Source organism: Podarcis filfolensis (assembly GCF_964270895.1).
Source record: "Podarcis filfolensis genome assembly, chromosome: 6".
Taxonomy (NCBI): Eukaryota; Metazoa; Chordata; class Lepidosauria; order Squamata; family Lacertidae; genus Podarcis; species Podarcis filfolensis.
In genome coordinates this window covers 1,820,013-1,843,922 of record NC_139609.1, presented here as the reverse complement: position 1 = coordinate 1,843,922, position 23,910 = coordinate 1,820,013, and the positions used below count along the sequence as shown (strand labels likewise).

Sequence of the window (23,910 nt, the reverse complement as noted above, 5' to 3'; positions counted from 1 at the left end):
AGCCCTTTTTACTAAGGAGTTATTTCATGATTTCTTTAAGTCTGAGTGGTAATACAGAGACACACACTAAATAACAATGCAGTTTTATTGATAAAATGACAGAACTGCAGCTTTTTGTGGAAACTTCAAACATCTAAAAGTTACTGAGAGCTTTACTGGCTTTCAAGGATTTATTGAGCATTTCAAAATGTAGCTGTCATTCTGGAAAGGCATTGCAGAGTAACTAAACCGCTGATTATTAATCACCTGGAAGCTGAATTCTTGTAAACCAACTTTTCATGACTGTTAACTAGGATTCCCAGGTTGTATCCCAGAGACACAAATGCAGTTAAGAAAAACAACCAAAACTCTTTGGCCGCAGGACATGAGAGGCCTTGTAGCTTCTCCTGCGCCTTTTGTTTCATCTTGAATAAATAAGGTATTACCCTTATAGCAGCAAGAGGATGCAGAACAGACTTCAGAAGCCAAGGGTGATTCATCTTGAGAGAATTTAAAGCTGTGTGCATGTCCTCTATAGACTGTGACCTGGGAACCCCTACCAGAAACTGAAATGGACAACCATGATGTCTGCTATTGCTGTAACTATTATGACTGGACATAGAAGGATCAACCCAACAGTTTTTTCATATAACCAATTTGGCTCATGCTTTAGCTAGGAAATGAGTTTTAAAAAACCCAGTGCAGACCTCAATGGATATTCATTTAAGCAGAATATAAAATTCAAAAAATAAGATAAATCAATCCCTAGAAGATTCAGCGAACATGGATTAAATGTATTCTAATGGGATGAGTTGCCTTCAGAGGAAAACGCATTGGGGTCCTCTCGGTTCTTTGTAGGGTTTTGAGCTTGTTACACTGTAGAGAGAGATTTGGGATCTTGGCTGCTGTCTTCTTCAACAAAGGCTTTGGGGAAAATGCCAACTTTTCCATTGCACTCCCCTTCCAGCCAATCATCATTCACTAGAAGATGAAATAACATTGTGTTAGAGTCACAAACTTAATCCATTAATGGGCAAGAATCAGGAAGAGGTGGAATGTAAAGAATCCAACCAGAATCTGCAGTGCCTTTGAGAAATGCAACCAAGATGTAAAGAAAAATGGATCTCCTTGTGCTTCATAGTTTTGTAGCAGAGGGAATTTTTGAAGGTACGACTTCTCTTATCCCAACATGACAAGTTGCACTTATCAGTTGCTTCACAACTCCTGAAGGTACAGAGGCCGTGACCCCTCTTGTTGCTAGATACCTTTCATGTCAGAACAAGGACTGGGAATAATGGAGAGCCAGATCATCTGCTCAGTACTTGATACTCGTAAAGGACTAAGAATTATAATTGTATGTGTTTTTGTACAGTTAAGTAGGTACAGTTAAGACTAACCATCTTCATCTGTTAACATTGCTACATCTGTTAACATCTGAAATATTGCCTCTCGGCCCTGATTATTTTGAGAGAAACAGCTTTTTGCCTCCCTCAAGCTCTGTTGCTGAAAATGCCATTCAGGGCTGCACTGAGTAGACTGTGTCTGGAGCTCTTTGGCTCTTCCAGTGCCAATATAGTCTACCTTTAGAGAAACTGAAATTAAAATAATGGGGTCTTGTTAGAAGAAAACCACTTGCAGCATAAATGGCAGGTGAAAACTCAAAGAATGAGGTTGCAGAAATAACTTGGAGAATTATTGGATCATTACAAAGTCTAAGGTCCAGATGCACGTAAGCATAACAAACCAACCACAGGTTGTTTCCCCCGCAAGTCTTACTGAGAAGTCATAGCTGACACACCAGAAAAATAAGGACCTTCTACAGCAACGGCTTTCAGATGTCTTTCAGAACAGAGAGTCCCTTCAATAAGATGTTTGGGGAAGCATCTGAGGAAGAGTACCTTGGCTTCTTTGGTACTTTGCTATCTTACAGTGGGTTCCCTTAACAGCCTTATCAAAACAGTGGGTAGTCTTTGAACTGCCCTTCTTATTTTATCTGCGTTTGGAGAATATGATGATACACAGAATTATCCAGGTGGAGGAAGACAAGTTCTGTTAGAATTTTCAAAAGCACACTCACCCATCTACTTTGGTATTGTGAAACTAGGATGTCTGTTTAGCATAAGTAATTTCATATGGAACAGGAAGTATACTGAGCAACAAATTGCTGTGTCTATGGTTATTTTCTTACTTGTATAATAGTTTTGTCCTGATCTCTATTCTGCCATTTCCTGACATGCAAAGATGAGCATAAGATGGTTGAACTTTCATATAGGATATATTCCACAACAAGATGCAATTTCCCCTTCCCATTGGCCTGTGAAGCTATTCTTCCCCTCTACATGGAGCAACCCTCATGGCTTCAAGCCACTAAATGTGTTCTTGATGGTTCCTCAAGCTCTCTTGACCAGCATAGTTTGTGTGATAAGATGCCAATGGCCAAAACAGAATATGGAGTTTTGTGACAGCAGGAATTTGTTTCCTACCAGTGGAAGCCAATTTGCTTTCAGGTGACTGCTGATTGAATCAGTGATTGTTTCCCAACCTACAAAACGCAATTGAATTGAGAAGTGTGGGAAAGTGTTATACAGTGATGGTCGTGAATTCTCTAATAAATGTTAGAAGTTCAAGCTTGATTCCCAGCAAGAGGCATCTGGCTTTTCTGCCATGCATGCCCAGCCTTAAATTGTCAGATTACAGCCTAGCAATCATGTTTGCTACTTTAAAACACATGAGCAGCGTAGCTGAACTATAACTCCCACCATCCTTGGCCAATAACCATGCTGGATGGGGCCAATGGGAGTTTAATCTACCAACTCCTGTAGGGCCACAGGTTTTACACCACTTCTTTAAAGGTCACGAGGTAGCAAGAGAGAATGCAGCTGCAACACCTCCTGCCCCATTCCTTCGCTGATCTTTGTGTCTGCCCTTTTTCTAGTACTTGCTGGAACGAGCATGAGCATTGGGACTACACCATAGCATAGGTGAGTGAGATGACCAGTGGGGGAATTAGAGCAGGATGTCTAGAATCCTCCTGCATCTCATGGTTTAAAGCTAGAAGCAGGACCTCCAGGTTGCAGTCTGGCAATTCTGCATCTCTTGGTCCATGGGAGCTAAAAAGGAGAAGGAGCCCAGAAGAGAAGGGCAGTAGTAGCTGTAGAAGATGCAAGGGGCCCATAGTTGCCAGTTATCGACTTCAGCAGCCTGGTGCCCTACTGATGATGGTGGGGTCCAAAATGGAGGGCAGAAGGATTAGCAAGTGGTACCAGCACCACTTTCTGAAAGAGCTCTTGATCCTAAGGAAGAGGTCTTCTGCATGGTTCTTGGGCTTAGAAACCTCGATACACATGCCTGATACAGGTCATGGCCTTCAAGTACTGCATGTTCATACTCTTGAAGAAAACACAGTGAATATAGCAAATTATAGGTTAGAATTGATTCATCAAGAAAATGAATTTGCATCCTCAATAGATGGAGTTATGGCAACTTATGCGTAATGTCCCTAAAACAAAGGAATTGTGTAGGGTGGTAGATCCCCCATGTATGGTTAGTAAGGTTCTCTGATTTAGGGTTAGTTTACCTTTAGCCAGAACAAGTATTGTCTCCCCCTGTTGGAATTCCAAGTCCTCTGGCTGGCTGGCTTCATAAGTATACCGTGCTACAACCTGTTTGGCATCTGTCTGTTTTGTTATCTTCTGCTCAGCCTCCTTTCCATCTTCCATATTTAGATTGTCTTTGCCTGCCTGGTGTAAGAAACAGCCAGTTCAAACATCTCTTTAGCCATTTCCTTAATTAGCAGTACATTAAAAAAAAAACAAGCCTCCCACGTTCTTCATATCTATCTAATACTGCTGTAAAAATGCAAGATTTTCAGTTAATCTTGCACCTGCAACTGGAAAATCTTCATCAGGATTAACAGAAATTAAGTCATTCACAGAGCCAGTATTAGGCCTCTTCTCTCATGTTTTCACGTGGATATCATGTTTGTATGCTGAAGTTCAGCAGAGTCCTGAACTTTTTTTAGAGGGGTTGGGGCAAATGGTTTGGAAACATCAGGTGTCTGAGGCACAATTCCATCCCTTCAAAGCAGGAAGGGCTGTGTTTACAATGGGCAAGAGAGAGCTACCTCCTATCAGAGGAGCCTGCCCACTATGTTTCTGTATGACACTCTGTTCTGGGCATTCAGGTAACGCCGTGTTGGGAGTGATCAAAATATCAAGTTGTGTGCAGCAGATTTACCCACCTGCAGGGGCATCTGACAGGAAAGGTCCCAAGTCCAGAGCAATGAACTGTGCAGAAAAATCCATCTGTCTTGAGAAACAATGGATTGTGTCTCCAGGGGTGAAGTCAAACTGCTGAGTTAGCAGCAGCAAAGTGACCTCTCCAGGGTGCAAGCCTGGGCAGTGTGTCTGGAGATCCTGGGCTGTCCAGACGACAAGACCGCTCTCTTGGCCTTGCTGATGAGGTCCAAAGGAAAGCAGAGCAACATGTTTGACACCAGCGTGGCTGCAGGAGTTGCTGGAAGGAGGCAGACAAGGCGCCACCCAACCATCTTAGATACTCTGGATTTGTGTAGGGTTTACTCCTTAGCCTTTTCTTCCCCCAAAGATGTCCCACAAGGCAGCAGAGGTGAGGATCTGATGGACTACCTTCGCAGGTGAATGAGCCCCATCTGCCTCTCATTTCCCTCTACAGCACACGCAGAAATGGCATGCAAGCAAAGTCCCTAACTTGCCGAGGGTTTGAAACTCATAGGCTACCCTCATCTGGTTTAGCCAGCCGGTCAAAGCTGTTCCCTGGGGTATGGCCACTGTCATATGCTGACAGCTTCTAGGAGTTTGGGAATTACTGGAACAAATTTGTTTTCTTGGGGTTGTTTGTAACTATGATGTGAGCCAGTTCTAAGACTCCCTGCCCTAAGATTCCCTAATTTTACAATGCAGATCAGAGCTTAGAAGAGAACTCCAAAACCTCAAACCCACTTATGAATATGCTATTCAAATACAATTCCACTCTTAATTTTATATATTTTATGTGCAAGCCTCATCTCACTTCCATGTATCCCACCTTAGTCGCAATTGTATGGGCAAGGGAAAAGATGAGTTGTGTACTGGGAAAGAGGTGAGCAAACAGCTCAGCACAACACTTCTACCAACCTTGCCATCTCCTGGTCCCTTGCTGTGCAAAATGTGCACCAAACCTCTATAGGTTCACACTTATTGAGGCCAGCTTATTGAGGGAATGGTCTGTTTTCAATTTCTTCCACACACAAGCTGTAGATTCCAGAATATTCCAGATAGGAGCTCATTTTTACTGATGGCTTTGGAAATCTCTTGAGATTTATATCCAGGACTATTCTGCCCCTTGGAAATACAAATGTCAGATCAAGAAAATAAAACTTGTGCTTTAGAGTTGTATGCTTTTGCCTAATGACTGGGATCCAAAGAACCGTGCAGCTAATTGTGCAAGACCAAGGCAGCAGTTTTAGGCTTGTATTAAATAGAAACTTCCTGCCATGCCAGATGGCAACTTCTTTACAAAATGCCTGCAGTTCAGTAGAAATCAAAAGTTCAACTGGACATGCCCATTCAGCAATTTTGGATCTGTGTGTAGTTTTCATGCATGTACTTTGGATGCTTTTTCCACCCTGAACTGCGAGTGTTTTACTCAATGAAGGCAGGGTGATGGCAAGCAAGAGAAGAGGTAAGGCAAAGGTGATTTTTAGTACTTTTGCAGGTGGTATACACAGGTTTATTTTCACACACACACTTTTTTCCCCCTTTTCTTTTTTTTGCTTTGCCCACAAAGGTTAGACTGAGAATCAAGTTGGCAATGGCCATGAAGTGAACTTAGTTTGATCTGAACCCAGGTTTCCAAGATTACACTTGGTACACACTCCACTGTGGGCAAAGTTAGGGGACAAAAATGAAAGCTATGCTGCAGTTCTATCTCTTCCAATCAATAGACTGGGATATTTTCAAATATTTATCCACCAACATCACTGATGCCATCAAGTCAATTCAAAACTATAAAAAGCTAAATATAAGCAATGTTTAATTAAAGTGAATGGTTTTTTTAAAATAAAAAAACCAATTATAAATATTAAAGTGCTTGTCAATTATCCCATTGCCAGTGTTCTCGTAGGCCAGATTGCAGGAAGAAAGGAGGAAACAGGGCTTCTTTCTGAGTGACTGAGCAGGAAAACACCTGCACATTTTGCTATTCTGGTTAACAAGAGTTAATAAATAGAAGCTGGACTTTCAGCAAAGGACTCTGAAATATTTTGGGGAAGTGGGCGGAGACTGGTGACAGAATGCCTTCTGCTCCAGTATTGCCTACCTGCTCACTGCTGCACCACAATGTCAAGCACTTGTCCCTGGCATGACTCCACATGGTCTCCATCCTGCTATCCTCACTGAGCAGCACCAGTTCCTTGCTGTCTGTAGGTCGGTAGCTGAACAACAGACAGCAGAAACAAGTGAATACAGAAGCATCCCTCTCTCCTCAGTCGAGGTGGATTTGGCAAAGGGAGGCCAGGGCGCATCTCTTACCTCAGTTTCGTGTGCTGGGGTGAGAGTCCCAGCTTCAGGCACACTTTCTCCAACAGGCTGCAGTAGGACATCTCAGGGCTCCCTTGCAGGGCTATGGTGTATTTGTAATGCACTTTGACAATGTAGAGGGTGTCCAGGCCAATGAACTGTAGGGGGAGGGAAATGGTACAGGAGTGCCTTGGTCTTTTAATTTTTCAAAAATAAGTTGAAATGTGTTCTCAGGATCCTGTTCAGCAGAAGGGAAAGAGTGCTTAATTTCTGAAGCAAATGGTGATGTACTGGGAACTCTGCCATGAGATGGAATCCTTGTCCTTTAAAAATCTAAAGTCTGTATATGCTCAGAGGCAACTTGTTATTTATTTACAATCTTTACAACACCATCCAATTGCAAAATTCTATGGGGAGCTCATGCTATTACAATGATAGCCCATAAAAGCAAAGACTAAAAAAAGAAGTAGCAAAATCAGTATAACTAAGGGCCAGTAAAAGCAAAAAGCTTCTCACCTCAGCCCAAAAAACCAGGAAGTAGGCACCAGGGGAGCATCTCACAGTCAGTGTGTTCCTACCAAAAAGGCCTTCTGCCTCATAGACACACAGCAAAGATCACCAGAACATGGATAATGGAAACAAGACTCTCTCTGTCCAGGTAGGTCGCATATCACTCTAAGCTGCTAAAATGTGTTCAGAGGTCACTGGGGCCTCTAATCACACTGCTGGGTTAAAAAGCACCTCTGGGTGGCAAACATGACCCATGTGACTGGCCCAAGGTCACCCAGCAGCTGCAGGTGGAGGAGCGGAGACGCGAACCCGGTTCCCCAGATTAGGAGACTACCGCTCTTAACCACTACACCACACTGGCTCTCTGTGAAATCAAAGTTAGTTGACTGGTAATCCCTAAGGTTTTTATTTTAAATTTTGACTTCAAGGAAAATTGGCATGGTTAAAGGATGCGTGGCTGGGCTACAAAACCAAGGGTAACTGCAAGAGCTATTTCTTTGTATGCCATTTGTTTATCAATACAAAAGCTTCGGCCCAGTATACCTGAAGGAGTGTCTCTACCCCCATCGTTCAACCCGGACACTGAGGTCCAGCTCTAAGGGCCTTCATTGCAAGAAGTGTGGTTACAGGAACCAAGCAGAGGGCCTTCTCAGTAGTGGTCCCTGCCCTCTGGAATGTCCTCCCATCAGATGTCAAACAAGTAAACAACTATCTGATTTTTTGAAGACATCCGAAGGCAGCCTTGTATAGGGGAGTTTTTAATTGTGATATTTTATGATGGTTTTATAATTTGTTGGAAATTGTTGTTGTTGTTATTTATTACATATGAACACTGAACTATCAAAATTGAAATGAAAACTTTGGGGCCCTTAGGTTTCCAGTTGGCCATGTTCAAATGCAGAGTGTGAGAACTCCCCAGCCCCAGCCCTGCCTCAATTTGTTTTGGTTCAGTTATGCATCAATACATCACACAAAGTCTTAGGCTTGTGTCCCATGTCCAGAAGCTCACACTGCAAGGTGGTCCTTTACCTGTGGTGCTCTTTCCTCATCTGGAAGAAAAAGAAGAGCAGTTTTGTGAGCAGGGAATAACCAAAAAAATGTTCTTGGGTGGTACACAGGCAGTGGCTGTTGCTCTCAGCGTGATTTAGAACCATACAAAATTGGTGTTCTAAATCATGCAGAGAAGGCTCTCCACTTCAGAAACTTCACTTTCACTCCAACTCATAAAGAGTGATGGGCAAAGTGACCGGGAGAGAAGGAAGAGCTTAGTACATTTGTCCCTGTTCCCCCTCTTTCTGTGTAGTCTTTATACTTGTGCAGCATGCCAAACAGAGCTACTGTCATATATGCATTGGACCTTAGAAAGGATTCACTGTCTGTCACTCTTACTTACCTGAGGGACACCTCTCAGGACAATCTGGGGCAGCAAAGCTGGGTGGAGGAGGGATGTCAACATCTGCACCAGTTCCTTGCTGTATGAAATGGAAACAAGCGTGACTGTCATGCACCTGTGCCTGGTGCAGTTGCTGCATCAGTCGCAGAAATAAGTAATGCAAAATACGCAAGGCAGCCCCTCTGTTGGAAGCGAAAGAACAGGCAAGATTTGGAGTAACTCTGTAATATTCCACAGACAGAAAGTGTTTAACTTGATGGAAGAGTTTTAAACTTGAAACCTTGCCTAATCGTTCACCAACAAGTTATCCAGTTAACTATTCCAGGAGCCTGCAAATGAGCTTATATTAGATCCTGCCTATTGGGTTCTGAGAAGAAGTTTTACATGCATAATCCAGTCACACACATTGTACTCATGCCATTCCTTCAAAAAGAGACCATGTGAGCAGGCGATCATTTGACCCTCACTGTGCAGGGAGGGCTGAGTTCAAATCTCAGCTGTTCTTGGGCAAGTTATTATCTTCCCAGATGCCTTCCTTTGCCTGTGGGTTTTACAAGCAGGGAAAGAAAAATATTAAATATAATGGTCTTATTATTGACAATTCAGAATATTTCCTCTGTAGCATTATCCAGGATTATCTGTTCCCTGTACTTTATATTTGCTCCTGTGATGATTTTGTATGTTTGCCTTATTTCTTTAGTGTTTTATAATTTAAGATGTATAGGTTGTTTTATAAATGTGAAATTAAATGTCTATATTCCCAGACTTACTTTTCTATCTAGAATAATAACAACAAGAGATTAGACCAAATAATATATGGACTGTAAAGCAAAGTGCCCTGGTCGTAACAGCAAAAGTGGAAATAGACATAGGATAAGTGGAAATGAGTGGTGTGTATCTTCATCCATAATATTCAAGACACCTTACCCGTCCACTAATGTTACAAGAGTAGCCATTTCCCTACCTGACATCTTTGTCAGGGAAACACAGAATGCTGGTGATGTTGGCACATGGGTGAATAGGGCTAGGGTTACAGAGGGGGAGAGGGGAACCAAACACACACTCCCATTTTTGGCAAGCAGCCTTGTATAAATTATCATGTCAAGTTTTGCCCTAAGAATTAATACTTATTCTCTTACCTGGCCTGAAGAGAATTTCATTCCCATTGGCTCTAGGAAGTTGCAGGGTATGATCCCTTGCTGTACGAAAAGCAAAACCAAGATATTGCTAGGAGGCAGGGTGGTGTCAGAGTTGTACATTGTGGGCAAAGAAAAGACTCCAAGACTGCACACAGGGGGCTCTGTCACCCCTCCAGATTCTAATCTCCAGATTTTGAATGGCAGCATTTTAACTTCGCTGATTCTCTCCACCAGGCCTAAGCCGGTCGCTTTACTTGAAAAGTTGCCTGCAGGGGCTGAGAGGTGGGGGGGGGGCGGGTCTCACTTTCTTTCATCTCAGGGCAACTTCTCATACTCCCTTCTGATCTTTTACCTAATTTTTGTGTAGTGCTTCCCTACTGTGGGGAATCAAAGAATTGTATAGTTGGAAGAGATCCTGAGGGACATCTAGATTCAGAAATCTCAACTAAAGCATCCATGACAGATGACCATTCCACCTCTGCTTAAAAACCTCCAAGGAGGGAGAGTCCACCACCTCTCATGGCAGCCTGTTCCACTGTTGAACAGCTCTTCCTGATGTTTAGTTGGAATCACCTTTCTTGTAACTTAAATCCATTGATTCAGGTCCTAGCCTCTGGAGCAAGAGAAAACAAGCTTGCTCCATCTTTCATGTGACAGCCCTTCAGATATTATGGCTATCATATCTCCTCTTGGTCTCTTTAGCAGGCTAAACATACCCAGTTTTCTCAACTGTTCCTCATAAGGCTTGGTTTCCAGACCCTTTATCAACTGTTGTACTGTACAGCAGAAAACAGCCCAAATATGAACATGCAAACCCACCTGCAACTATGCTACTATATATTGGATCCAATAAGGTATGTCTCCTTTACATGGGGTCTAGGAGCAGAGCTGGGCAGGAGACAACCCTATGGGATGGTACTATTCTGTCTCAGAAGAATTAGTCCACATCAGAACTCAAGCCCACAGCACATTCTGAACTTCAAGCACTTTAGACTACGTGTCACTGTGCTGAGCCCCTATATCTGATGTAGCTCAACAGTGCCACCTAGTGCACATGTGGTTTTTCACCCCCTGCAGTAAATCCTGAGTAGACAGCTATCTACTGTTTAGTTCAAGACAACTAGAATGCAACCCCAAAATGGTACCAACAGTTCATGCCAGTGGAACAACAGTGCAGGTGTTCTCTGTAGAATTACCCTTGCTGGCCTTATACCTTCCCATTAAAGACAACAGTAGCCCAGTTGTCTTTCGCTTTCTTCAAGACAAAAACAATGTTTCCAGGAAGGACTTCAAGTTCTGCTGCTGTTTCTGGTATGAATTCGTACAGGACTCTGTGAGGTTCTCCTTGCAGGGCCCTGCATGACAAATCAGCTGACAGTTTCATCATCAACAACAACTGATTGCTTTAGTGCACATCCAAATCACTGGGAGCGCAATGGGATGAGTGCAAAAACCATCCCACCAGTGAGCTAGATGTGTGGGGAAATAGTCCGGTGGCTGCTTTCTTTTATTATGCACATGTGCCCAGAGGTCACCTATTTATATTGTTGAAACAGCCTGTATTAAACAGCAAATCCTAAGTGGAATAGTTTGTGCAAACATCCCAAGCATAGACTATTGTATTTCAAAAGTTGTAATTCATATCACTATGTGTTTGCTCGTTTGGAATGTTTTATTTCCTTTTTTTTCCTAATGAAGCAAAAAAGGGTGGGGGGATAAAATGTGTTTCTGTTAAGAGGGTGTAGGTTCATAGGTCAGTATCCAATCAAGTAGTTGTCTGAGAACAATAACTTTTGGCTGTGCAACAGAACTTCCCTTCCCTCTTTTCTCCCCATGCATCTCCCATGTGCCCCCTAAATTGATTATGGTGGTTCAATCAACCCTCTGCAGCAGAGTTGGGGAGGGTGTGAGGGACACACAGGAAGAGGAGAGGGAAAGGAAGTTCCATTACAGAAGTGGAAATCCTTGTGCTAACGAAAATATTTTGTCAGATACCACCCATATACTCATAATGAAGACATCCAGACTTCATGGTGCTGTACTCAGTTCTAAACAGATTTTTGGGTTTATTTCTCTATTCCTTATCTAGTCATAGGAGAGCAGAATCTCCTATGAATCACTTTCTAGACCAATGGGAGCTACTGAATGCTGGGGTTCCCTGCAGTTTATTGATCTTACCTGAGGGCTTCTGGTGATTTTGGTCTGGGAGGTGGTTCTGATGTCTGCAAGCAACATATTTTAGCATTAACCTCTCCTCTATACTGCAGTTAACTTTGAAGTCAGGCCCTGTGTTCAGAATCTATCTGGCCTGAAGAGAGATGCAAGTGTTTCAGACTAGAGTGGGGTTGGGAGTCTTGTCATGGCTACCAAGGCCAGCTCAAGACGTTCTGCTGCCTGAGGCAAGAGACAAGATGGCATCCTCCCATTCCTTGTACAGAAGCTGGCTGGACTGGCAGCTGAATCTTACTTCAACACTGGCAGCAGGACGGCACCTCTCACTGCATCTCAAGGGCAGCAGGCTAGTAGTTTAGGTGGTGCATTGACACTTACTACTCTGCCTGGCAACCACTTTCTGCCCACTCAGACAAATGCTGCAGAGCAGCAGTGCTTGCATGCACCACAGAGCGACACAGCTGAGCAACACAGGCACACACCCAATGCTTGCTGGAGTGTGTGTGGCCTGCGCTGCCTGCCTCTCCGCCTGAAAACTTGATCAGGGATCTTTCCCAGTGCTGCTGCCTCCAGTTCACTGATGGTACATTACAGCTTAAATCACAGCCAGGTCATCCTTTTTCTCAATTCAGATTGAAGCTGGTTTGGGGGGAAGTGCATCAAAATGTTCTGTCATAGAAAAGTCCTCTGTCTTACCTGAGGCTGAAGAGGCGCAAAGCCTGAAAACTCATCATTGTCAACCACAGAAGCCACAACCTGGAGTTAGAAGGAGGAACATGCTTAATAGCTTTATTCACACTGGTAATGTCAAGTGGTTTATGCTCTCTTAATCTAGTTTTCTGCTAGGCTGCTCATATTAACCTCCTGAGTGCTACATCTTCAGCACTATGTAGATAAAAGTAATTATTGGCAGGGTTCCCTATTTCTCTGTTGGGGACTCACTGAAGTTTTATTTGATCCTGGCATTCCTTGCCAATAAGCTGAATTCATAGAACTGTAGAGTTGGAAGGGACCCCGAGGGTCATCTAGTCCAACCCCCTGCAATGCAGGAATTTCAACTAAAGCATCTATGGCAGATAGTCACCCAACCTCTGCTTAGAAACGTCCAGTGAAGGAGAGTCCACTGCCTTCTGAGGGAGTCTGTTCCACAGTCAAACAGCTCTTACTGTTAGAAAGTTCTTAGTCAGAATCTTCTTTCTTGTATCTTGAAGCCATTGGTTGGGGCCTAACCTCCACAGCAGGAGAAAACAAGCCTGCTCCATCCTCCATATGACAGCCCTTGAGATATTTGAAGGCGGCTTTCATATCTCCTCTCAGTTTCCTCTTTTCCAGGCTAAACATACCCAGCTTCCTCAACTGTTCCTCATAAGGTTTGGTTTCCAAACCCTTAATCATCTCGGTTGCCCTCCTCTGCACACGTTCCAGCTTGCCAATATCCTCCTTGATTTGTGGTGCCCAGAACTGGGCACAGAACTCCAGGTGTGGCCTGAGCAAGGCACAATAGAGAGGTGCAATTACGTACCTTGATCTGGACACTAGCAGGAAGGAGAGGGAAATCCCATGGGGCAAGTGGAGGTCTGCTTATTTGAACAACACAATAAAATCATAATTTAAAAACTTGCACACGCTCTTTGAATTGAATAGTAAAAGGAGGATTCTTATCTGAAAGCGTTATTTATTATTATTGTGGTGTGCTTTTTAAAAATATTGTATTATAAAATTATGGCACCAGTTAGTTGCTGACGTTTCAGGCAGCCTCTGTAGCTGTTTCTTTCACAGGGACTTGGTTGTGGCTCTCTCCATACTACAAGAAGCTTCACTTGCTGCATATCAAACTAGGGTTAAAGGTACCAGAGCAGGCCGGGTTGTGTTTTTCTAGACAGCTGCAATTCTATTACTGTTTATCATGAATGACCTTTTAGGAATACAAGTGAAATTTGCTCGGTAATTCCACTTCTGCCATAGATTAACTTCCTACCATAGATTTCCCTAAGTAATCTTTCTTCTCCAGCTGTGCCACTTGCTTCTCATTTGGCCGAAACAACTTCCCTTCAGGAATCACAAAGGGCTGAAAGAATCTTTGCTTCTGCAACACACACACACACACAAAAGTCAATCACTTCACCATTTTCCAAGGCTATCTGCTAAAAAACATGGCATAATAATCCAGCATGCGTTGTCCGATATGTGTGTACCATGCTTGTTACACATAGGATAATGAGGGCCATACCATAGCCCAGCCTTCCCCAACCTGGTGCTCTCCAGATGTGGTTGAACTACAATTCTCATCTTCCCTGACAATTGCCCATGCTGGCTGAAGCTGATGGCAGTAGGTAGGTTTGGCTGGCATGCATATATATGGTATGACAAGGTTAAAATTCACCAAGGTTTCAAAAACCATATTGTTAGGAAAGCACTATATAATGTTTGGATTCGGTATAAAGATTTGTTGGAAAACAAAACCCCTAGGTGGTTGTCACCAATGGAAGCTAAGGAAGTGAAAAAACTTAATATGGAATCTAAATGGCCAAAATATTGGGAAATTATAGAACAAGAGGAGGGAAAAGTGAAACTGCAGAGCTATGAGAAATTGAAGTCTAAAGTAAGAGACTGGCTTCATTATTACCAGATAAATGAAGTTTTCAAACAGGACAGGAAAATTGGCTTCCAGGTGGAGAGATCAAAATTAGAAACAGAATTGTTGGAACCCAATACTAAGAATTTGTCAAGAATGTATAACTTGCTGTTGAAATGGAATACACAGGATGAGATGGTTAAATCAGCTATGATTAAATGGGCACAAGACATTGGTCATGACATTATGTTTGCTGACTGGGAACAGTTATGGACTACCGGTATAAAGTTTACGGCATGTAATGCCTTAAGAGAGAACATTATGAAAATGATTTATAGGTGGTACATGACCCCAGTCAAGCTTGCAAAAATCTATCATACGCCCAATAATAAATGTTGGAAATGTAATGAAACTGAAGGTACTTTCTACCACCTTTGGTGGACGTGCCCAAGGATTAAGGCCTTCTGGGAAATGATCTATAACGAAATTAAGAAGGTTCTTAAGTGTACCTTTCATAAGAAACCAGAGGCCTTTCTCCTGGGCATGGTAGGCCAACTGGTGTCAAGGAAAGATAGGACGTTCTTTATGTATGCTACAACAGCAGCAAAAGTTCTTTTAGCAAAGTATTGGAAGACACAAGAACTACCCACGCTGGAAGAGTGGCAGACGAAGGTGATAGACTATATGGGACTGGCCGAGATGACTGGCAGAATCCGTGACCAAGGAAAAGAGACGGTGGAAGAAGATTGGAAGAAATTTAAAGTTTATCTTAAGAACTGTTGTAAAATTAATGAGTGCTAAAATGTCATGGGTAATGCAAAACAGAATTGCAGTGACAAATAATTGGGTAAGAGAAAAAGGATTAAAGAAAGTGAATTATAAGTAATTGAAATTAGGGGTTGCTGGGAAAGTTTAAAACAGGGATGCAGAAAAGGGAGGTATGGGGAAGTCGTTGAAATAAGGTTTAAGAAAAAGAGGTTATGAAATTATACGTGTTTATATGTTTGTTTGTTTATGTATTGTCAGTTGTATTGTGTCTTAATATATGTGGGAAAATTAATAAAAATTTATATTAAAAAAAAGAAGAAGCTGATGGCAGTAGGAGTGACTGCAAAATCTGGAAGGTACTAGATTGAGGAACACTGTTATAGTCATTATTCTAACAATAAAATACAAAGGAAGACTGGATTCCTATGCAACTTTAAACAATAGTACAGTAGACAAAATTTCAAAACACAGCTTTCCCTCACTTCTGCACAACTATTTCCCCCAACAACGTGCATATACATATCTTGATGGGATTGCCAGGTCTCAGGGTTCAAATGCAAGTTTCAGAAGCTGTTTCTTGATCTCCAGAGCAAAGTGATGCATTGCTACATTCTTAAATAGAACGGTCACACAATGCACCACCTCTAAAGTTACAAAGCCTTAGTATTTTGAGCCTAGGGCTAATTGATTGCCGTTTCCTTCATTTTCTTACCAGGATGGATTCCATGGCCCTGTCGATTTTGTTGTGACGGGGTTCGCTCTTCAGTTTCATTGCCCTAGCCAGAAGCTCCTCAGCCTTCTTCCAGTCCTCCAGCTTGGAATGGGCAAGGGCTGTGTTGTATAACACCTGTTGGGAAAAGGGGCAGAAGTGCCAGAGAATAAGAGTCTGAACCTAATGACATTTCCTTGGATGGAGCAGCAGGTAGCCTGCTGAGAGGACCAGGGTTCAAATTCCTGAAGCTAACAAGATGCCTTTGGGGTGGTCTCTCACCCAGAGTGAGAACAGTATTTGTCAAATACAACACCAGTCCAGAGCCTGGACTGATGGACTTTCACTCACGGTTACCTGCCTCAATGTCAGGGATGGGCAAGAGCCTGAGGAGTGGGGGGATGTGCAGGCAGAGGAGGCATGATCCAGGGGAAGGGATGAGCAATTTGTGGGGTTCTGAGCCACCTGTGAAGCAGGTGCCAGGGGCAGTGGTAGAGGAGAGTCAAAGGGGAGAGACAGGGTAGCCAGAGATGAGGGGAAAGGAGGTGTGAGGGAGTCTCAGTGGTGGAAGTTGGTCACAGAGAATCACGCCTTTGGAATCTCTCCCCATCCTCCCCTCCGCTGTCTCCATGCAAGAAGGGGTAACTAGAGCTGCCGCTCAGGAGTTGTTGTCGTGTGCTTGAGCGCACCACAGCAGAAAAGTCCATGTAAGTAAGCTGAAAGGGGCGTTGTCACGCTGTTGCTCCAATTGTCTGGATCAGAGCACAGGGCTGTAGAGGCGGATTGCCTAAGCAGCTAGATGGCAGGTTGTGTGTGAGAGCCTTTGGGAGCTGATGTAACCTAGTGCTTTGCCAGTGAAGACATAAGCTTCCAAACGCTTGTCTTTGGGCTGGGACTCTCGCAGGGTTGAGCTCATTGGAAAAAGGAAAGACACAAATAAAATAACTGATTTAAAAAAGCAAGTAAGCTTAGATGGCAATATGCTAAAATTGAGGCATCGTCCACTGAGCCAGTTGGCTGCTTCCCGTGGTATTTCTCAAACCCCAAACTTACCTCACAGGCAAACAACCTAAACTGCAGGCCTAGGATCTTGTAGTCTATTAGGTTGTTCCCCCGCAGCTGAGCAAATGCCTCTTTCAAGTCATTAATGGCTGACTCATACCTGGAAAGCAAGGAAGGAGAGTAAGTACTTCTGGGGCAAACAAAATGGCAGGATATTTTGATGATCCTCAGAAGTGCTTTCGTCCATTCGAAGACAATTGTTCTAATCATTCCTTTTTATTCACATTGTAGGGCGTGCTCTAAAGGAGGTTTCTATGTATTTTTCAGTTACAGTTTTTCTGTGATTGTGATATTGAGTATTAAAGGTTTTTATGAATCAATTTTTTGTATATAGTTAATATTTAAACAACAACACAATATAGTGCTGAAGCTGTATGCGCTCTGAATTTGCTGGGTATGGTTTTGTATTCTGGGCTGCTGTCTTTTCAGAGTATGTAACTTAGCATCTTTTTAGAGTGCATAATTTTGTTTTGGTTTGTATGTTACAGATTTCCCTTGATAAAGAGCTTCATCGAAACATGTTGGGAACCATTTCTAGTTATACAGCTCTCTCTTTTTCCTTCCAGGGTTTTTCTCTACAGCTGTCTTTGATCCTCTCTCTTGCATTTTGGAGCCACCCTCAGGAACTGAGAGCACTGCCAGGAAACCTGTCAAATGTAACTGTGTGAGTCTTCACCAACTTCATGCAAGCACAGAAAACTCAGAGCTTAGAACCAATCACAAAAGTGAGAATCTAAGTTTTCCCCCTCCCCACTCCCATTTTTTCTTTAAAAAGTCACAGGAAGTTTCTAGCCCTCACAGAAGGGAAGGCAGATTTAAAAGCGTTTGAGCAACGTCTGGCAAAACCTACCGTTCACTAACTACAAATAACTGAAATAATTACATTTCTTCTCCAGCCTCCTTCCTCTTCTGCTGTTCTTTTCTTTGTGTCAAATTTTAGATTATAAGTTCCTAAGGGGAGATCTTCCCTTCCATACTTTGTAAGTCACCATGTACATCAATGGCACTAAATTACTACTACTACTACTACTACTACTACATAAGTAATATTATTATTTATCTATTCATATAAAAGTAGAATTTATGTAAATCTGACAAAGAACAGAATAAATTACACAACATAAGAATATATAGGCAAATGTGTCTGAGACGCATAATTTATGCAGGTTCTCTTGGTCCAGATTTTGGGTTATTGCAACCCATTATTTTTTCACTTATTATTACTTATTACTTATTATTACTTATTATTATTATATCACTTTAAGAGTCATGGAGAATTCTGGGAACGGTAGTTTGCCAAGGGTGCTGGGAATTATAGCTCCAAAGGTCACCATCCTTAACAAACTGCAATTCCCAGGATACTTTGGGAGAAGCCATGACTGTTTAGATGGTCTAAGAGTGCTTTAAATGTATGGCGTGGATGTGACTAGCGGGAACTGTCTGAACTGATGAACATCATGTTTGTGGGGAGGGAAGTCTTCGTAACTTTATTATATAAATTCATGTAATTTCCAACACTCAAGCATTTTTATTGCTTTATGTATATTGGATGGAAAATGACAATTATGATGTATATTAAAAAGAAAATTTAATAAAGATGATATGTAAAAAAAAAATCATAAACTGTCCCATTAACCTTGTAGGGCAGAGCTTTCCAAACTTTTCATGTTGGTGACACACTTTTTAAATATGGATCATTTTGCAACACAGTAATTCAGTTTTACTAGCAAACTGGAGGTTAAACTAACCCCTTTCTAGCCCTGTGAGGAGTGCGGGGAGTGTTCGTGCAACACACCTACACACTGCAGCCGACACACTAATGTGTCGCAACACCCAATTTGGAAAGCTCTCTTGTAGGGTATTATATTACATTATATCTTCCTATGTACATAAAAGGGTAATGCCAAGGGTTGGCAAACTAAGGCCCACGGGCCGGATCTGGTCCAATTGCCTTCAGGATCCGGCCCGCAGACTGTCTGTGGATCGGTGTGGGGATTCTGTTCAATCAGGCTTCACCTTTTTTTCTGCACCATTTACACACCATGGTGGCACCTCCTCCCTCCCTCCTCCGGGCTTCTCCCCGCCCTGCCTAGAGGAGGAAGGGGGCTGGGCTGAGCGCCATTTTAAGCAGCCCCTCTCCGGAGCCAGCCCTTTTGCACCGCTCATCTTCCCTCCGCCGCTGCTACCCTGGTGCTTCTGTGGGTCACAGAGCGGAGCGGACGAGAAGCAGAAGCAGCGGTGGTGGCAGCACCTGGGAAGGTAAACACAGCGGCTGGGGGGGGGGGACTACTTGCCCCCTTGCCTCTTCTTCCAGCTCCCCCCCTGCCCCGATGCTGCTTCCATAGCCCGCCACAAGGTCTGAGGGACAGTGGACCAGCCCACAGCTAAACATTTTGCCGACTCCTGGGTAAGGCTGTTGTCGTGCGGCAGTTCATGTGGCTGCCAGTCGGTGGTCACAATAGCTCCAGCATGAGGAACTGCAGCCAGGGAGCAAGCAGACCAGGTGAGGTGTGAACTGAGGAGGCAGGTACTGTGAAGAGCACCCCCTCCACTGAACACACCTGCAGCGAGCTTTAAAGGTAGACAGAGTTGGGGCTGAGCTGTGGGGGAAGGGCAGTTGACAATGGGGCAGGTGAGGTTGGTGAGTGCAGCAAGCAGAGTCACCATCCCCTAGTTTTATTTTTTTTAACTATTAAAATGTTTTTATTTTTAACTGTATTTGGTTTCTTTCGCTTTGCTTCTGCTATGTTTTTTGCTGCCCAGGGCTCCTTTGAGAGGAAGAGCCAGGATAGAAAATAATAATGATAACTCACATTTCCATCTGGTAGGCCACAGATCCTCGGTGGAAGTAGGCCACTGCTAAGTGTTGGTCATTGTTAATGCTTCTGGTAAGAGCCTGAAGGAAGCAGACGTTATGGAGACATAGGCATGATTTCTGTCACACAAAGTGTTCCCGACGGGAATCCAACACTGGAGTCGGCAACATCAGTGACCTGCAGCCTCTACTCACAACCTGCCAGGTTCCACCGGGACCCTCAAGTTTCTAGCTCTCCCTGTTATTGCTCTGCCCCCTGGCTGCCCCCAGCAGGGCAGGATTGCTTTGCAAATCAAAAACCAAGCAACTCTGCAAGAGTGTTGGCTGTGTTTGGGTAGGCAGTTCAAAAATGCACTGAGGACCTGAACTAGCCAGTCATCCTGAGTCAAACCTGTGACATGACCCTGCAATGTACACCCTTTTATGCAATTTCCTATTTCACTATTAGATTTGAAATATCTGCTGCAGCTCACTTTTACAGCGCTGGCTGGTGGGTGCAAGGCTATTATTACGCACTGCTCCACTCTTCAGCTTCTGAACAATTGGTGAACTTTACAACTGCAGCTTTTGTGGTTTCTCTGGCCCTGTACAATTCCTCTGACCGCCATGCTGGGCCTGAGCCCATCGATAGTTCTAGGAACTTCTGGCAAAGTGGTTGAATGGTGTAACAGTTTGGCTCATAATAATATAATATTTAATCAATCATCTTTATATAGTACTCTTTCACTGTTCAAATCACAATGTAGTGTTTCATAATTAATATGCATCATAATAATATTTATATTGTGCCCTTTGCTCAAAGTGTACAGGATTCTATCTTTACCACCACCTCCCACGATTTAGTTTTTGCAACAACCCTGTGACATAGGTTAGGCTGAGATAAAATGACTAGCCCCAGGTCACCCATCCCTGCGAGTAGAAAATTAACAAATCAAGGAGACAGCGACACTAAACCTTCGCCCCTGATCTGCTAGCTTACTACATGCAGAGGAGGTTTGTTTATTTGCTCGTTTGTTTTGAAAAACCTATAGCCAAAACCAGTACAATCCTAAATTCTTATCTGGTGTAATTATGTAGAAGAATACCCAGCTGTTTTTAGCACAGAAAGTCGTCACTTGCCAGTTAAATCATTTGCAACTCAGAACTGCTGTAATAAAAAATGTGAAACTTTACTTTGTTCTCTGCTGGCTTTGTGCAAATCCCTCTCCCTGAAAGTTCTTTCAATACGTCCTCAGCTACAGCAGCCACCCACCAGTTAGTTAGGGTTTTTAAAAAACCCTGCACAATATTAAGACTTGTCCACTTTACCTGCTGGGCCTCCTCCAAATTCCCCATGATCAGGTGGATGCAGCCGATGTTAAAGCAGATTTTGGAAGAAGGCTTCTGAACGGCAGTGAAGGCGGCCAGGGCGCCGGCCCAGTCCTTGCGATCTGCCGCAGAGACACCCTCGCTCCAGAGGCGGATGGTCTCCACCAGGGCCATGGCCAAGCTGGCAGGCGATGTTCCTCAGGCCCCCCTGACTTTCTGCAAGACCTTCGGCGTGTGTTGCAAACAGACCAGGAAGTGTCTGCACTCAACTAATAACTGAACTGGGCCTGAGGTGATGTAATACCAACCAGCTCTCTGAGGCGAAGCAAAGCAGCTTTCTAAACAGAGCCCTCTCTGTGCAGGTCGGCTTGGGCATGGTGCACTTTGCGAGAGTGACTCCTCCCCTTCCAGCTACAGGAATGCCTTCCTTTTTCTGAATTTCACTTTCCTAAGATCTTAAGAAGAAGAAGAAACAGACGGTGCTTCTGCAGATTCCCCTCCTGCCTGCGTTTTTACTGACCAGCACTACCCCCCTTTTGCACATCCATGCTGAGCTCACAGCTGAGGTGACATTTGCACTCAGGGCTTCCAGGCTCACAGCACACACTCTTTGCCGCTGGGCGCCCCTCTGGTCATCAGAGGGAATGGACTTATGTGGCCCCCGAGCCAAAGAGATAAAGAACTATGCAGCCTTAGAAGGCAGCCCTGTATAGGGAAGTTTTTTTTTTTTAAAGTTTGTTGTTAATATATGTTGAAAGATGCCTAGAGTGGCTGGGGCAACCCAGGGAGATGGGTGGGGAATAAATAATAAAATTATTGTTATGTCCCTATTTTCATCAGATAAATGTTAGAGATGATGTCTCCCTCCCCCAACAGTAAGGATTTCAGATCCACTAAAGGCAGAGTTTTACAGTTTCTCAACCTGAGGCAATCTTTTCCTATATGAGGCAAGGGCTGTTCCTTCTCCTTCTCCTCCCTTGTGGGCTTTTTCATACTATAAAAGTCCTGTGCAGCATAGACACACTTCCTTCTAAAAATCATGACGCGAATGGAAATAGAAATCTGTCAGGGTTGGCAAAGAAGAATCAGATGCCCAAGATTCAGTCACAGCCATTTACGAGTGATCCACCCCATCATTTCAGTTCAGCCTTGCTGGGGAAAAGATGAAGAGATACTTATGCATAGCTGAATAATGTTACTTTCTCCAAAACGATTTTCCTGACTTCTGCTTAAAACTGCAATAGGTTTAGGAGATACTGGATTTGCCTGCCCACATAGTATGAGTTATCATTTGGGAGGAGAAGGCTGTCAGGTTGTCTAGATGTGTTTCTTGAAGTAAAGTTAGGCTCGCTTTTGTCCTTTTTTTCAACAATTGTGCTGATTTCTTACTTTTAATAGAACGATTCAGGCCTTCTACATTTAAATATATGATTTTACATTAGAAGAGCCTGCCGGATCAGACCAATGGTGGTCTTAGATGGGGGACTCATGCAAGGGCCACTCAGATGCCCTTGGGAAACCACCGGCTGAGGTTTCCAGCAACAGCAGTTTATTCGTTTATTCATTTCTTAAGAAATAGAATAAAATTGAAAATAGAAATACAGTGGTACCTCGGGTTAATTCGTTCCGGAGGTCCGTTCTTAACCTGAAACTGTTCTTAACCTGAAGCACCACTTTAGCTAATGGGGCCTCCCGCTGCTGCTGCGCCGCCAGAGCCCGATTTCTGTTCTCATCCTGAAGCAAAGTTCTTAACCCGAGGAATTATTTCTGGGTTAGCGGAGTCAGTAACCTGAAGCGTATGTAACCTGAGGTACCACTGTAGAAAGCTTTCAGCTTTAGGGTTAGACAAATATATTTGGTGATTTCCCACTCACCACGATAAATGCCATTTAACTCCTCCTGAAGAACAAGACAGTGTGTCCCTTTTAATTTCAAAGAAGTTGCTTGGTGGAATCAGCTGACTGGACAATTACCTATTCCCACCCACCCAAACATTTAATTTAAAAAAACATTTAATTTAAAAGTGGTATCCCGGTAGCAATACATTCCTTTTTTTGTTATAGACAAATTGTTTAAAATCTCAAGCTTTTCTTCTTTTTTGACATCTCCTGGTGCAAGTCTAAGAGAACTGGAACTTCGTTACCAGCAATATTAAAATAGGTCATATTTTATTTTGAATAGCTTTCTTAACTCGTAAACTAATAAAGTTAATAAATACATCACAGCAGAGGTTTGGTTTTATTTATAGTCTGCAAATGTGGAATTTATTCTGTAAGCAGTTTCAATTCCTATTCCTAATACAGGAAATTGTTTTAACTGTTTTTCTTAGAAGCCCACTAAATCTCATTTCACAGTTCCTCCTTCATTTCTTTAAGTTTTACATTGCATCTCCATGCTCCTTAATCTAACTGTTCTGTTCTAACGTTTAATTACAAGTCATTTTCATGACCATACTGTTCTCTAACTAGGGATAGGACAGAAATTTGATACAATTCACATTTAAGGCCAAACTTATTATTTGCATTTGCTGAAACAAGACACCAGAAGTAGACAATGTGGTGCCCTCCACTTTTTCTGGACTGCAATCCCCATCTTCCCTGATCATTGGCCATGCTGGCTGGGGCTGATGGGCCTATGAAGACATAAATAGATTAGGACCACAATACAGTGGTACCTCCGGTTACAAACTTAATTCGTTCCGTAGGCCCATTTGTAACCGGAAACCGTTCTTAACATTAGGCGAGCTTTCGCTAATGGGGCCTCCCGCTGCCGCCACGCGACTTCACCTCGCATCCCACGGCAAAGTTTGCAACCAGGAGCATCTACTTGGGGGAGCTCCTTACCCGAAGCGTTCGTAAGGAGGATGGTACGTAACCCAAGGTTCCACCGCACCTCAAGGACTACCTCTTCCCATGTGAAGCAGCCGAGACCCTGTGATCATCAT

The 23,910-nt window shown here is 43.3% G+C and overlaps 1 protein-coding gene across 1 annotated transcript; it reads right to left on the bottom strand.

Moving 5' to 3' along the window:
- Window positions 1–67: 67 nt before the first annotated feature.
- Window positions 68–21,518, bottom strand: NCF2 (neutrophil cytosolic factor 2). Its single transcript, XM_083621422.1, has 15 exons — window positions 20,967–21,518; window positions 19,657–19,739; window positions 16,835–16,943; window positions 15,785–15,919; window positions 13,708–13,815; window positions 12,426–12,485; window positions 11,736–11,779; window positions 10,771–10,912; window positions 9,558–9,617; window positions 8,419–8,497; window positions 8,055–8,074; window positions 6,528–6,673; window positions 6,316–6,430; window positions 3,557–3,719; window positions 68–960 (listed from the first exon to the last, which is right to left on the bottom strand). The coding sequence occupies exons 1-15, from the start codon at window positions 21,138–21,140 to the stop codon at window positions 851–853; spliced, it is 1,548 nt and encodes a 515-aa protein (XP_083477548.1). The 5' UTR covers window positions 21,141–21,518; the 3' UTR covers window positions 68–850.
- Window positions 21,519–23,910: the final 2,392 nt, after the last annotated feature.